We start from the raw sequence: 15982 nt of genomic DNA on the forward strand, positions 1-15982 counted from the left end.
CTACCTACCAGACTGTTTCTCCTCCTCCACATTCTAACTGAGAAGGCTTTTCACAACAGCTGTACTTGCTTCTATTTAATCCAAACAGATTTTCTCAAGCCAATCAATACCTCAGATCACTCCCCAATTTAATTAGTCTTCTAAGACTGCTTCACTGTCACTGAGACAGTTCATCACCTCCTTCTACGGGACAATCCTTTCTTTCCTTGACTTCCCTCCTATTAGCTTTTACTATAGTAGCTCTCAAGGAATCCCATTAGGACTTGGTTTCATTCTACTAGTCGCTGTATAAAGACAGCACGCCCTTATCTGCAAGGGCTTCCAAACAGTTTTATAAGCTCTTCTGGTTAGGAACATGAGTTTGTTTCAGACATAAAAAGTACTAATAAAGCCATTTACTTCACCAAATAGACGACAGGTACTTGCGATGGGGGGTGGGGGGGTGGAAGTGACTGCTGAAAGAAAACACAAGTCCATATATCCCAAAAGGGAACTCCAGAGGTGTCCTGCCGCACAATTTCTGTACTAATTTTCATCTTTTCCAACTTAAATGTTTTGCAAGTTTTAGACAGTACAAGTATTTTTGGATAATACAACTATCTAAAAATTGGTGGAAGGCTGTGAAAGTAGCATATATGCTCTCTAACCCATTTTGAAATCAAATCTTGTTTTTAAATAATACTTACCAACTCCGTTACCAGAGCTCGAGAACTTCCAATGTATGTACTTAACTGTCGCTGCTTCAGGATATGTAGTGTGTTCTCCCTGAAAGCAGTGAAATGTTTTTGAGAAAAATGGTTTTTTTAGCAAGCATCTTTTAATAAGACACAAATATTGAAAGATATTTTTTGTTACGTGGAACATGGTTACAGAAGAGACACACTTGGTTTGGTTGGTTTATCAATGAATTGTGTTACTGTTGTGAAAATGCAACATTTCACAAGAAGTACAATATTAGAATCAATTTACGTATCTTTGGTTTCTTTCAAAAGCATCCATTATTTCAATCATTCATGTATTTAACTATGAACTGGTTTCTGCATGAGCAGAATTTCCCATTAGCATTCACTATAAAGTCAGTGTAGGACAGAATTTCAACTTGGGATGCACGCGTGATTCCAAAAGCCTGTATTCACTGGCCACTAAAAGCAGGTTTATTCTAGGCATCTAGAATCAAAGGTAGGCTTTGGTCTTCTCTGTCGTAAAACCCATCATTGATATTAAAGATGACAATAACAGCTTCTGGTGAAGGGTCAATGACACAAAGTGATCACAACAACTTAAACAGGCAAAAATTAAAGCCAGACAAGGAAGTGACCACCTGAGAAACACATAATAAAAATCGTTTTATCCAGCGTAAATAACAGGCTGACCAGCAGGTGACCGTCTCTTATTGTGCTTTATTATGAAAAAACCAAATCTGCATCCAGGTTAAGATTAAATTAAGTCGCTTTGATGGTTTTCCTTCTATCCTTGCCTCCCAAAAGCAGTGACTTTTGAGAAGACATAACTTCAGTGGGTAGGTAGGAAATCTCAATTTTTACATCTAAGAATTTAAAGAAAATTAGTGAATGAACTGAACAACCTTTAGAAATCCACTTCTTTTTAAGAGTGATTCTGTGTCTGTGCCTGTGAGTCTTACACTTGATGGGAACACGTATACAATCAAAGAACATCTGAACTCACCAATATACAGATTTTGCATAAAACTCAATATTATCGGAGAAGTCCCCAATTTCATCCTTGGCAATGCTCTCTAGCCAGTCTACCACCAGCTGGAATAAAATTAAATTGCATTTTTAAAACAAACGTAACAATATTTGAACTGCTTTCCTCTCACCTCTGGATCTACTCATTATCTACACGGTAACCAAAGGCGTACACATCCTGAAGACTATTCCACTGTCATTTTAAGTATCCAGTACGAAGGTTGTCTAGGCACTTGATCTCTATTTCTCACTAGATGCTGCAGTTACTACAGTGCTACTTAGCAGTTTATTGATCACCATCAACAGTAACAGATGCTCCAAATGGGAATAGCTCTCAGCCTTCCACCCTCTCCAAGCTAACCTGAAAAATACTTCTGATCTTTAGAAACCAGAGAGCATTATTTTTACGCATACAAAGAATAACATGCTTCAGCAAATATAAAGAAATAAGTATTAGAAATTTTTGATCTTTAGAAATTAAAGAGCATTATTTTTATGCATACAAAGAACAACACACTTCAGTGAATTGAAATAAGTAAGTATTAGAAACAGCTTAATTAGGTGCATAGAGCATTAGTATTATACACATTTAAGTGTCTAGTGCTCTATTTCCATTCTCATCTTAAAAACTTTCCATCATACCTGGCTTTGTCGGACAAGTGAATCTTTCTGAAACAAGTTGTCTACATTCGTCTTTTCACTAGCAGTTAAAACCTATTTAAGAAAAAGCTGATTATTACTTCATGGAAAAGAAAACTTGCCACAAAACCATGAATACCAAGCTGAACACATACTAACTCATAAACTTTCTGCAAGCTCAGTATGCTACCTCTCCCCTAGCCCTTTGTTAAAAACGGATGGTGCTATACGTTTGTTTTATTTGGATTATTGTTTACATTCAGTTACACCAAAAACTGTAAAAATGAGATTCAGAATATTATTCACAAATGTATGACCACAGAAAGATGCTACATAGTAGATCCATTGATTCCACTGACTACACTCATATTCTCCTAAATCCCATTTATTACTGTACACATACAAAAGATGGCATTTTCCAAGACCATATGCACACTAACATGAACAAGTGGAAAAAGAAAAAAACAAAAACCACCAAACCAAAAAACCCAACCCCAGAACCCTCATCCTTCTATCTGCTCTCCTGCATTAATTTAGCTTTCATTAGACTCACAACAAAAAGAGAACAGGAGATGCATTTTCCTAAAAAGCATGGGTAGGAGGAGACTGTTTTTTGGCACAAGTGTTTAGTTTAGCAGTGACAACTTAGCAGGGGGAATCCTAGAGGAAGCTATTTTATGACTGAGAAAAAAGCAACTGCAATCATATATTTTACAAAGGCAGAGTCACTTTACTTATTGTTTTGTCTTCCTAAGCATATTCTGGCAGCAAAGGCTGGAAGTACTGTATCAACATAGACAAGAAGACCACAGCTGAAACAAGAATGCTAAAAACTTTGGATTTCTCTTGAGATAAATTGGAATCAGGATTGCAAAGGCTAGACAGCTTGAGACCACATGTTCTTCTTTTAGGCAAAGCAAAATTATCTCTGACCTACAGAAACATTACCACTACTGATGCAACTTTTAAAAAGAAATAAATAGTTCTTTCTAGTGGATTTTCCAAGCATATGTGGAATACTTAAGGAAATAATAAATATAGTTTGTAATATTTTTACACTAGCATTTTCTGTTAAAACTGAATATTTAAAATCACTTTTCACAATAATTGAAATAAATGAAATAATTTAATATTTGTCTTGATAATAATCAAATCAGTCTCATTTTTGTTTATATTCTTTCACCTTTGAATTTTGAGTGGCTGCAATATTGAGATCATAAACCACAAACATTTAGCTTGTATTTAGTTTATTTAGCTTATTATATCGCTTAAAAAAAAACCCAAAAAAGTGCAAGCTTACTGTGATATCAAATGCCGTTTCATCTTCCAGTGCAGACTGTATTCTGTCTCTAGAAATAAAAGTGCAAAACCTTAATGATTAAAACAAAGCTGAGAAAAATCAGCAGAATGCGTAAGTGAAAGCCCTTAAAAATACCTTTACAAAAATGTTCTTTTAAAAAAATACTAGAAGTTGCAAAAGTAATAAGAATAGGCCCATTTACAACTTTCATTTCTGTAAGTAGGTAATAAATAGACATATATATCAGCACCCAGTTCCATAAACAGATTATTAATAGGTACTGAATTGCTTCACTCTATATATTTATAAACATGTAAAAAATATATCCAAGAAAGTTAGCTCAGTGCAAAAACATAACGTGCTTTTCAAAGGAATTACCTATAAAGCGAGGACAACAGTCTCCAAGTTACCATTTCCTGCTTGAGAAGCCACAAGACACTGGCAGTTTTTGAAAACTTTTGCTGTCCAGGAGTTGCCCGATAAACTATTTTTCCTAATATATTCACCTGAGGTAAATAAATTTATACATAGTTAATATTGCTCATCATTGCATTTTTTTTCTAAGCCATTGCAGCAATCTTTTCATTATCCTCAATGCTCCTAACAACCTAGTTTGATTATCATCTCTTCAAAATAGGTAAATGTTACTCCACACCATAAATTACCTTAATTATTAATAAAAATAATATTAACACAGCCTAGATGGCATAAACCAAGAGAGTAACTTTGTTTTGCAAGGCACCGTACAAAGGATAAAACCAGCTTATGTTACTCAATTAAAAAGCACCAAAAGATTAGGAGGGAGAGAAGGCAATGACTGAGAAAAAAAAAACAAAAACCAAACCCAAACCACCAAACCCCCCCAACTTTGTTTCCATATACATCAATATCCAACATAAAGTCAGCCCTACTGGTATTTGTGACAGTATTTATCAGTGCCTGAAGGATACCCTTTCCTTTCTAGCTCTGATAAATGAGGAAACCCGAACTGTTGGTTACTACATAATTTACAGTATCACCAGAAAGAAATCATATTATCTTTTCCTTTATTTATTATGAAGAAAACTTAGATAATAAAGTCTTCTCCATCAGTAGCTAGTTCCAGAGCTCCTACTACTTCTAAGAATGGCCCCAAACTCTTACATTTTAGGAATACCCAATTTGTCAGGCATCAATATATTCACCAGTTTTCAAGTGGGAGGTGAGCAACAGATTTGAGAAAAGAATGAAGTGTACCATCACAATGCAAGAGAGGAGCATGATCTTCTGTTCCCTTCTATTACCTCCCAGAAAGCGTGAAAGGAGTTCATGGCTGCTAGGAGCCACCGGACTGATCTCAGGGTACAGCTAACAGGCAGCATAAGAGCTCAGGGATGTCCCTCCACCCCCATCCCAAGCCCTGTCAGCAACATCCAAGCCAATCCTTGGAGTAGTATCCTTCCCTCTACTTTTGTAGGTCCTTGGCAACATACAATCAACTCCCCACAATTCCAGGTGGCTTAAACCAACCACTCTATATTCCATGATCTTGTCGATGGTATCCATATTCCCAAACAGGAGGAATGGAAGAGACCTTGGAAGTTCAACCATCTCACAAAATAATCAAGTTCACATTTATTTTCCTTGTCTTGTCTGCTTCCCGCTTGGGAACACAAATGTGGTACACACCTCATTAAAGGTTTCAGCATTCTCCAACTCAGCGCCACAAACAAATTTGCACAAAACAGGGCTAGCAACCTTCTACCAAGAACACATTTTCTTAACATAGAAACAGGCATGAAGTCTCTTAAAAAAAAAAGACTATCTGCCCACCTCCCTCTTTTGTGATCAACACTTATTGACAAAAGCATCATAATTTGTTCCTTTCAAACTGTCAGTCCCTGCTGATCCTGAACTGTCAGTCAACAGCCAATCGAATAAAAAACTGCGTCTAAAAGTACAGTGACACCTTAAATCTAACATTGAGCCCTCTACTGCCAGCTTGTTAGCAACATAGCAGAAAACTCTTAAAGCATCAGAAGACAATGATTTTATTTATTTATACCCAAGAGAAATAAGTACTTTTCAATCCATCTTATTATCATTAACTAAAAATCTATACATCTGCTCATGTTTATTGTCACTTGACACTTGCAGTGGAATGGCAGCCAGATGACATTTTTAGTATCCAGCAAGCTACACAATGGGTATTCCTGTGCCAGAGTAGTGTATGAGGAAAGACAGATGCTACTCAATGCTAGTGTTCAGTGACTCATAAGACTGCAACCAGCTGGAAGATTTAAATTATCTATGTTAAGCACTGTGACTTCAGCTTAAAGAAAAACAGCAATACTACTTAAGGAAGGGACTGTAAAATAAAGTAAATAAAAAACCAAGCAAACTACTTACCTGACTGTTACAAATACTTTCATACTCATCCACAAGATCAAAAATGGTAGTTGATGTATGCTTCAGAAAGGAATGCAGAAAATCTGAGTACATGCTCATAGTGGCTAGAACAGATTTAAGAAACAGCCATATTAGTCAGACACAACTTGGTAAAAAAACCTCAACATGTTACAAAAAAAATCCTTCTGATGACAAGGCATCTCGTCTTTCGTAAATCTAAATGAGGACAATGATGATGTGAACTATTTATAGCCCATAAAGTCAGAAGAACTTATCAGCTAAGATAGTAAGATACACAGAAACTATGAGGTAAGTCAAATAATTATAAAACTTTTGCTGTAAACATGTCATCTCAGAAAGTTTTAGCAACAAACTCCTTTGCATATCTCCACAAAACTAATCCAGTTTGCATCTTACATCACCAGAGCACCCCATTTGTGACATCAGTTTCCACAGAAGACACAAACTCTCAAAACACCAGTAACTGGAAGAGCTAACTTTCTGAACTTTTTAAACTAGACTCTTTTTGAAGAAGAAATATCTCATCAAAATAATACAGGAAAAAAAAGAACATATATATTTATATCCTATAAATAAAAAATGTAGTCAATTATTATGAAAACTTCAGATTGTCTCACCAGCTTCCCCAGGATCATCCTCACGCAACAGTACAGCACTCATAGTGACATCTTCTGTCATATTGGACATGTCCAGATTTACAAACATTCCCGTCTGCTGAGGTGAGAGTGCCATTGTCCAGCTACTTTCATCAAACTAAAAGCATAAAAAGGACATAAGGAAAATAAATAGCAATCTCAGACTATTATAACCCTAGCTCCAAGTTTTTTCATTCTATATAAATGGTATAAACAGAGCAATTCTAAGAATTAATAGTGAAGTAACTGCCTTTAGATAAGGTGCAACTATGCCTTTAACGAACAGCTCTGAAAAGATAAATTTTAATCTGGAAAAAGGAAATTCTTGATGTCTTTTTCAGGAAATAACTAAAGTAGAAGCTAATCTAATAAGACCTACTTTAAAACACCATGTATCACTTTTCATCTTAAAACAAATAAATCACTCTAAACTTTCATATTCTATTACGCTAAATGTTTACTTAGTATTTTGTCATTCAAAGTAAAAAATGACGGAATAACATTGACTAAGTTGTAAAGCAGCTGTGAAAAGCTAAACAAAATAGTTAAAATTTTAATCAGAACCATTTACCACAGTCTTTCAACCTTCTTGGTGAATTGCTCAAAACCATTTGATCGAATGAAGCAATATATGTTTAAAATAGTAGCAAGTATCAGAATATTAAAGTGGGAAATAAAGACACATCTATACTTTTTGAGGGATATTTCAGGGGAGGTATTTGATAACATATCTGACATCAGAGCAGCAAAATGGCCAAGACAGAAAATAGACTGTACATATACTGCACTGACAGGACAACTTCCTATAGCTGTTTCCATGACAGCAATTGCTTTCTCAGCAGCAATTAATGCTATACAAAGACCTAAAGATGTGCCACTGGCTGATTTTTTTTCCAGACTCTTAAAATGGTCCCACCCAAACAAGTACAAACAAGGAACCAGATGACATTGCTGTAGCAGTCTCTCCAGCATATCCAAAAACTGTGGACAGATACCTGTTATTCTTCCTGTTATGCCCCAGTTTCTACCCTATAGTGCTATAGCACTCCAACTGCAGAGTAAAAATAACCAGAAACTCAGTTCCAATAAAATCGTATCAGGACTCTGTGGGAAATACAAAAAGGGCTGATGAGTGTTCTTATCTCCCAGCAAGTAAATTTCCGCAAGACACAATTTTAAGTCCTTTTTCCGTCACTCTCCTGTGAAAGCCTTTGTCTAGTCCCAAGTTTCCCCCGATAATCTAAACTGGATTAGTCAAAGCACTAAATGCTAATCTAAAGTGTACTCCACTCACAAAACACTGGTTACAGAATGACAAGAGGCTCTGAATCAGAGGAAAAGTGTCACTCCTAAGAGCTGTATACACATTGATCAACTAAATTTTCAGAACCTGAAAATTTAAAGAAACAAATGGGCTGCAACAAACTATGGAAACAACTAGAAGGAAGAATGAATTAAAATGCACATACAGAAAGACATCTTAACTTGGCTTGAGTTAATTTAAAAACAAATGGAGATAAAATACTTCAGATGTCCCTACTGATAACTTTTTTAATCAGTGTTTTTCCAAAGACATTACAGTAGAAGATAATTAACGTCATCTGAAAAGTCATCAGAAGAGCTTGTTCTTTGAAGTCCAAAGTTTAACATCCAAGTGAAGCCTAATACTGAAGAGTGACAAAATAAGAAAAATTCTGAAGGTTTAACTTGCTGACACAGAACAATTGTCTTTGAAGAATTTGTAAACAAGCAAAGTCAAGATTTTTGTAGTCACAAGCTGATGTTATAAGGACTAGCTTAACACACATGGCCTATTTAGCAAGGCCTTAAACCCCTCTCTTATCCCTCACTGCATCATCTCAAAGAACACCACAGTAATAAATGATACTAGTAGCAAGCAGCAACAGTAGTAACAGCAAACTTGTACCACCCACAGTTTGTCCTTGGTGCAAACAACACTGAAACACTGTAAACTTGCAGTTTCTTATAAGTTTCACAGGAACAAAAGAGGAAAAGGTGCTCTAACTATCTTACCATTGACAGATTGCCAAAAAGTCCAGGAGTTGGTAGAAGAAGAGGAGATTTTCCTCCGGTTCCCAGGATGGCAGACATATCTGATGGCTTCATGGAGCTTCGATTTAATGCAGTAACTGAAAGAGAGAGAGCGTTTTCTGAAAAGAAGTAGTATTTAGGGCCACTATGCTCCATCAAGGAGCTCCAAAGGAAGTCTTAACAGAGATTGAAGTATTTATGAAATCCTGCTTGGTCACAGAAGAAACAGACAAACCAACCTGATGAAGAAGTAACTTGCTCCTGTCCATCTTTATTTTCCTTCCATCAGAAGGCTTGTACCAAACCCACAAATGACAATTATAAAAGAGAAACAAGTCTTAGGCCCAACAACACTTAGAAATAAGGAGGTTAACTATCAATAATGGAACTTAATAGTCTACACATCTAGTTACACCAGAGTTATACAAACACCCTGTTAACCAAGTCTGGAGCATACTCAAGCCCTAGTTTTCCAAGTAGGGCATGTATAAACATAAAAACAAAGTGTATCTATTGTCATTTCAGTTCTTCCTCAAGTGCAGCAGCATTGCAGAGAGAAGTCTGAAGCCATGTTGAACGCAAGTGTACACACGCACCGAATGTGTGACGCACCTTTGGTTACTAAAGAGTTCATTGGTACGCTCACACCATGAGCATAAATAGCAATAAATCTCCAGTCACTCCTTGGAAATTGGTCTCCAAACCCTTAAAGCAAAAGGCAACAAGTCTGCTCTGCCAAACACTACATCTGCTCCAGATACTCCTGCATGTTCCCAGGAATATCTGACCCGTGTTAAAAATGGAGACACTGCTTTGCAAGACGGTAAATGCTCCATCCTATGACAACAGGGTGCTTCACCACAACAGACCGTCATACAGCCCAAAGACCACAGAATCTGCACCGAGACAGTAGCTGCTTGGGTCCTCTTATCGACCACAAACAGCCTGGAAAGTAATCTAAAAACATTGGTTGCATCAACACAGTGACAGCCAGATCAGGAGCTGCGTCAGCAGCTGCAAAGAGGGAATGACACACAATCCCAAAGTTTTGTTAGCAAATTTGGAGACAGAAGTGCTTGTACAGCCCTCAGCAGCAGTTCTTGATACCAAGATAGCTTCAGTCAGCATCGAGATCATTAACATTTCCTTTTGGACTTGAGGACTGCTGGAATCAGAGGCATCAAAGATGCCTGCAGCAGCATATAACCACAAAATAAGAGCACGCCCAGGGTCTCCATCAGACTCGTCCTGAAGACTGCAAGAGTGTATCTCGTCAGATCTCTGACACCCTCAAATTATAAGGTGGCAAGGGCATTGCAAACGGGTACAGGGACCCTAGAAGGCTTTGTATCAATAGGCAGATTTGGTTTTCCATGCGTCAATTTCACACGGGTCTAGAAAGCTGAAGAACCAAAGGTTTCTGTCCCAAGGTTTATGCGCTTGTATTAACACATACCTTGAATCACCAAAAATAGATTTTCCCTAAACTCTTGAGACGTGAAAGTCAGACATACTGACGATCAAAGAGACAAATCAATTCCCAGTCTGTGGAACTAGAATTATGGCTACTAACATTAACGGTCTGACTCCGAAGTTGCAGATCAAAGCACTTAAATTGTTAATGGGTCATCATTCTCCTCTCCTCCATGGTACCAGAAAATAATCACTATAAACCCTGCTACCCATATGATACAATGCACTCAAAGGGTAGGAATTTACAGGGTGGCAAAAAAGAATTATATTGAATAATCCTCAAATACAGTTTCTAATACCCCCAAATCCACAATTAGGAGCAACTGACATCAGAGGAAGCAAAAAACTTGTCCCCAGGAGAGGAGAGAATGGATGCCCTTCACAAGAACACTTTAAATGTTCCACTCTAGGAATGAGACTGTACAATGGGAACAGAAACAGAAGTGAAAATGCTGATGCTTTGTTTGTTGCAGAATCGTCAGACAGTTTGAAAGAGAAGTAGCTCTAGCCTATGCAGCAGATGACACTTGCGACTCTTAGAAAATCTGTACAGTGCAGCAGCAAGGGTTAAACAGAAGAAAGACAGGATGCCACGGAGAAACACAGGGTTGTAATGAAGAAGCGCAGAAGTCTTTGGATTAAATAGTGCAGGAACGTCAAATAGCAAACCTTTTGTAAGGACTGCCTGTCCACTCATAATGCTGTTTGAAGAAAGTTTATCACAAATCATAGCCACACATGTGGATAATTGTCAGCTGTGTTTAGGGAAGTTTGCAGAGAGAATCATTATTCAGAAGCCAGAAAGTCTCCTCCTGAAGTCTGTTAAAAAATAGATGATAGGTTTACAGAGTATATGCTGTCTAGTTACATTTCCTGATGTAACACCTCTATGATGACCAGCCATACAAATTAACAGAATTGCTCAACATTAAACCTTCTTGATCAGAGTATTTTGCATCTGCAATCTCTACTTTCACCTGATATCAACTCTCTATATTTTTGCAGAGCAGCTGCTGCACAAGCAAACTCTTACCTCTTACTGAAATTCTGTACTGTTGAACTTTCTGAAAACAGATAAAACAGAAACTTCATAGTGACAAAATCACAGCAAGCTGTTAGATTAACATGCTAACCGAAATAAAGATCTTCACTGAAGACAGACAATGGTTGGGATGGTATACACATGTTCTAATTTGAAGATAAAAGTTCGAAAAGAGCTACTTGATTTTGAAGTGCTCTCTGACCATCACAGTGTGACACACAACGCTTCTCTCTTTAAAACAACTAACACAGCACCCATCTTGAAGCAGTCCTGAAAGGAGGATATGAAGCAGCAGAGGGTGCAACCATCCTCTTGGAGCTTGCTGGAAAACACACTGGCTAGATGATGACGAAAAAGAGGAATCCTTTATATAAGTGACTGAATGATGACAAAATAGACTACAGGAGAAGACTGTAACAAGGAAAAGGGAGGTAAGCCCTGGTGATGACATGGAAACGTGAGGAATGGGCATGTTTCTTTATTTCAGCCACAACTAGTGAGGGAGGCTCTAAGAGGATTACAGACCTTTTCACAGTATGTTTAAGTTAACACTAAGAACAATTTGCAGTTTCACTGCGAGAGCTGTCAATGCTGACACACAAGCAGCTTGTGCTTGAGAAGAAAGCTGATGCTAACAGCATTTATCTTTGCTGCTGGCCGCCAAAACAGAAGCCACTAGATATTACACTAAATGAGAATAAGCAGGGGCTACACAGAACTTGCCAGGAATCCTGAGAAATCATGAAGAATCAGTCTCTCTGGAACGTGATATCTTTGCACCAGTGCCAGTTTGGGAATAACCCGCAACACACTCCTAATATGGGTCAGCTGAGGCAGAACACGGGAGTTGAGACTGGGAGGTTTCAGGACAACCTGACCCTAGCCACCATGTGTGGTTCCACAGCCTTTCTGTGAGGTGTACTGTCTAATTGCTTCTCCTGCTAGTGGAGAGGGAAATCATTTACTGATGCAACCAATAAATACACCTGGTAGAAAGGTCAGCAAGAGAACTAACCTGCTACAAAAACAAGGATGGAAAAATACCTGAAGAGACATTACACAACAGACAATCCTGAAGAATTAAAAGCTACTGCAAAACCGAATGAAGGATGTGAAAAAGAAGTAAACACAACAAATTAGATTGCTTACTAGTAAGGCAAGAATCAGTTTCATTGTGGTACTTGAGAGAAACTGAAATGATACTGGACATACTCTTGTGCCAAACAAAGAAAATGAAGTTCAAACACCCTCTAAAAACTGAAAGGCAAAAATCCATTGGCATTCAGCAATTGCATAAATACATAACATATGAACATATATGTTGACTGCTACTAGGTGTTTTTTTCCATATTTATAAATGTGTTTAACTTCAGAACCACAACATCACCAAGTAGTTGAGGTTGGAAGGAACCTCTGGAGATCATCTGTTCTAACCCCCCTGCCCAAAGCAGTGTCAACTAGAAAAGGTTGCTCAGGACCTTGTCCAGCCAGCTTTGGTTATCTCCAAGGATGGAGACTCCACAGACCGCCTGGGCAACCTGTTCTAGCGTTCAATCACCCTTACAGTAAAAAAGTTTTTTCTTATGTTTAAACAGAATTCCCTGTATATCCTGTTGTGCCTACTGCCTCTTGTCTTTTCACTGGGCACCACCAAGCAGAGCCTGGCTGCCTTTTTATTCCCTCCCATCAGGTATTTATATACATTGACAAGATCCCCCCAAGCCTTCTCTTTCCCAGGCTAAACAATCCCAGCTCTTCTCAGCCTCTCCTCACATGTCAGATGCTCCAATCCCCTAATTGACTTTGCGGCCCTTCACTGAACCCACTACAGTGCATCCATGTCTTTCTCCTTATGAATTGCTAGCAAATATGAAGTCCAAGCGTATTATGCCTTTAACTAAATACTAAAGAAAGAAAGCAGTCTTACCTGGCTGGCGAAGCAATGAACTAGGAGTTCGGGAAATCAACTGGCCTCTGGGCGTCATGTTTCCAATAGTGTCGTCCAGGGATGCAAGAACTGATTAATAAACAAGTTAAGAAACACTCTCCTAAACATGCTTTTGGCTCTATTCAAAACGACTTTGAGTACTCGGAAAGGAAAAATATTTTGCTGTAGCTCAAGTATTATGAAGATTACACATCTTGTCTTTCAGACTAAAGCAGAAAGTCCCATTCATAAGCCTGAGTTAGGTCACAAAATGTTTCACCAGAAGCTTAAAAGCTAGAAGGCTAAAAGGGACACTGCAGAGTAAAGTTCAGAAACCTGAGCACAACAGGTCTGGGACTCCTCACTCCTCATAATTGCTCAGATCAAAGAGAATACTTTTTCCCCATGAGGAGCTGCTTTATGCTACATAAACCACAACAAGAAAATCTGAGACTGAATGCATTTAAACAAATTTTCTCTCTCTCTCATTTCCAGGATGCTGATGGCTTTAACAAAAAGTCTCTGTTGCTCTACGTTGCTTCTTCCTGTCAGCAACTAGGTTCAGTGCTCTAGGTGTGGTTTACGAAGAAGTAGTTGTATAAACGTTTCAGTATCCTATGTTATATCAGTGTCCAAGACCATCATGAGTCTTAGGGACAATATAACCAGGGCCGATATCTCACTAGTTTTACTCTGCTTGCAAAAAACAGAAGGGCAAGCAAATGTACTGGATTCCTTTGCCATCACAACCAGAAAAATACCATTATACTAGCTGTCAAATTACACGGTATTTTTTTCTCATTGTAAATAAGTGGGGGAAAATAATTCTGTGGAAATTTAAATCTATGTCTGTGCACTCCTCTTGCTATTATTGTGGATGGAAAGCTAAGATACGCTAAATAATCGCAATACTCTGATAACACAACACATGCAAAAGACCATAAAACCATAAAATTAAGATATAATGGAGTGAGGAAAACTTTGTTTTTTCAAAAACTCAAGGATGGAGTCACCTGTGGCTCACAGCTCTCTGGGCTGACATCAATCTGAGTTCATAAGCCCATGAAAAACTGTGAAATGCCATGCTACACCAATGTGATGGTACAAGTTTAGGAGATAGGCAATGCAACATCCCCGCAATCATAATTTAACCCACAACCGAAATAATCTAAATATAGTCAAGAATTGACTATACAACCATTTTGACAATCTCTTACTTCCCCTGAAGTCTAGCAAATAATCTTCTGAGCCATCACTACAACGGCTTTGACATGGTTTGAGACTACAATAGGGGGAAAAGAAGGGGAGAGAGAAAATTCCATTCAGTGAAAGTACTATTCTGTGAAAAGGCCAAGAACTGCATCTTTTGGCTTATCCCTAAGTTCTTCTGTAAAGGCCAAGTAATGTACCATGTTGCTGAAAACGCACTATTTTTCTAAATGAAACTCATCCGGATTTCCTAGTCACACTTTCAGTCAGTCATTAATATCCCTCCCTACTAGCTTCTAGATATTGCAATCATAGTTTTGTTTTTGAACTTTTCTCCTTCTTAATGCATGAAAATACCATACAGAAAACAGACTACAGAAGGGGAAAACATGAGACAGTTCAATAGCAAAATTTTGACTGGAGAACACCCCATAAATCAGATAACAATTTCACATTATATTCATACATTCCTCACTTTAAATAGGTATAAAACAAAGAGTAACTTGCTGTATATTTGAAAACTACTCTCAACATGCTTAAAATCAAAGCAGTGGTAAAAATACACACACCCTGTGAGCACGGCAAGCAATGATTAAAGAAAAGATAAAAAGTTTTTACAGAAAAAGGATACTAGAAACTCTTTTCTGAGAGCTTTGTTTTCGTCCAGGTCTGGCCATCTCTGCATCACGGGGGGATGGCATGTCTCCAAAACCATTTCTAGAGAACAGCAACATAGACACAAAGTAAGCAAGTGAATCCAAGCAGAACATACAACAAGATTATTCTGTTGCTTCAAGAAACTCCACAACTGGGAAACTTAAACAAAGCCTAAGTCATTTCCAATTCTAGTAGTGATGTCCAGTTTCCTCTACAGATCACCTAGTATTGCTCATCAGCTCGGGAAAATGAGTTTGTCTGAAAAACCACACTTTGTTCCTCCTGCACCACTACAAACATTTTCTTGTTAAAAAAAGCCAGTAAGAGATGCCACAGTCTGAAATTCAATTTTGAACTGAAAAATTCAATTGAAAGAATGACATGATTTCACGATTTTTTTTCTTCAGATACACAAAATCACTGCAGATTGAGCAAGTTCACGTGTCTTGCAGGTGGGGAAAAAACCGTTAACAGTTGCTAAAACGCAAAGGAGAAGCTACAGGTGGACTGTGAAGGCCGCAGCCGTGACTGCCCAAGCGGGCCTGCCCGTGGAGCACCCTGCAAAGGTGCAAAGGCTCAATGATTCCTCCGTAATGAACAACCGTTCAGCCGATAAATTTATTCCAGAAGAAGTCAAACAGATTTAAAGCTCTCGGGTGACCTAAAAGCCTTCGGTGCCCCTCAGCCGCTGCTCCAGCTTCGCTGCCTTTTCCAGCCCGCGCTGCGAGCGCACCGCTCCCCGCCGCCGCCTCAGGGGGACGTGTCCCGTCCCACCACACCACACCACACCCGCGGGGGGGCCGCGCTCCCCGGGACGCCCCGCCGGCCCCGGCCGCCGCCCCCTCCCCGCGCCTCCCACCTCTCCATGGCGGCCTCCGGCCCGGCGCAGCCCGGGCTCCAGCCTTCCCGCCTCCGCCAGCGCCGGCCCGC

At 38.7% G+C, this 15982-nt stretch overlaps 1 protein-coding gene across 3 annotated transcripts in view; it reads right to left on the reverse strand.

Annotated features, from left to right (window-relative positions):
• The window catches only part of NUP107 (nucleoporin 107), a 31669-nt gene extending 15687 nt beyond the window's left edge, over positions 1-15982 (reverse strand). For 2 of the 3 annotated variants that reach the window (XM_082308142.1, XM_082308140.1), the window contains exons 1-11: positions 15912-15982; positions 15027-15112; positions 13187-13276; positions 8727-8842; positions 6675-6810; positions 6037-6140; positions 4027-4154; positions 3649-3697; positions 2352-2423; positions 1687-1775; positions 687-765 (exon numbers count right to left, since the gene is read on the reverse strand). In XM_082308142.1, coding sequence (XP_082164268.1) covers positions 687-765; positions 1687-1775; positions 2352-2423; positions 3649-3697; positions 4027-4154; positions 6037-6140; positions 6675-6810; positions 8727-8842; positions 13187-13276; positions 15027-15112; positions 15912-15919 — 957 coding nt within the window. In that variant the 5' untranslated portion in view covers positions 15920-15982. Of the gene's footprint in view, positions 1-686; positions 766-1686; positions 1776-2351; positions 2424-3648; positions 3698-4026; positions 4155-6036; positions 6141-6674; positions 6811-8726; positions 8843-13186; positions 13277-15026; positions 15113-15713; positions 15758-15911 lie in introns of those variants that run through there. The other variant, XM_082308141.1, reaches the window with a different exon arrangement.

This window comes from Platalea leucorodia (assembly GCF_965183815.1).
Source record: "Platalea leucorodia genome assembly, chromosome: 4".
Lineage (NCBI taxonomy): Eukaryota > Metazoa > Chordata > Aves > Pelecaniformes > Threskiornithidae > Platalea > Platalea leucorodia.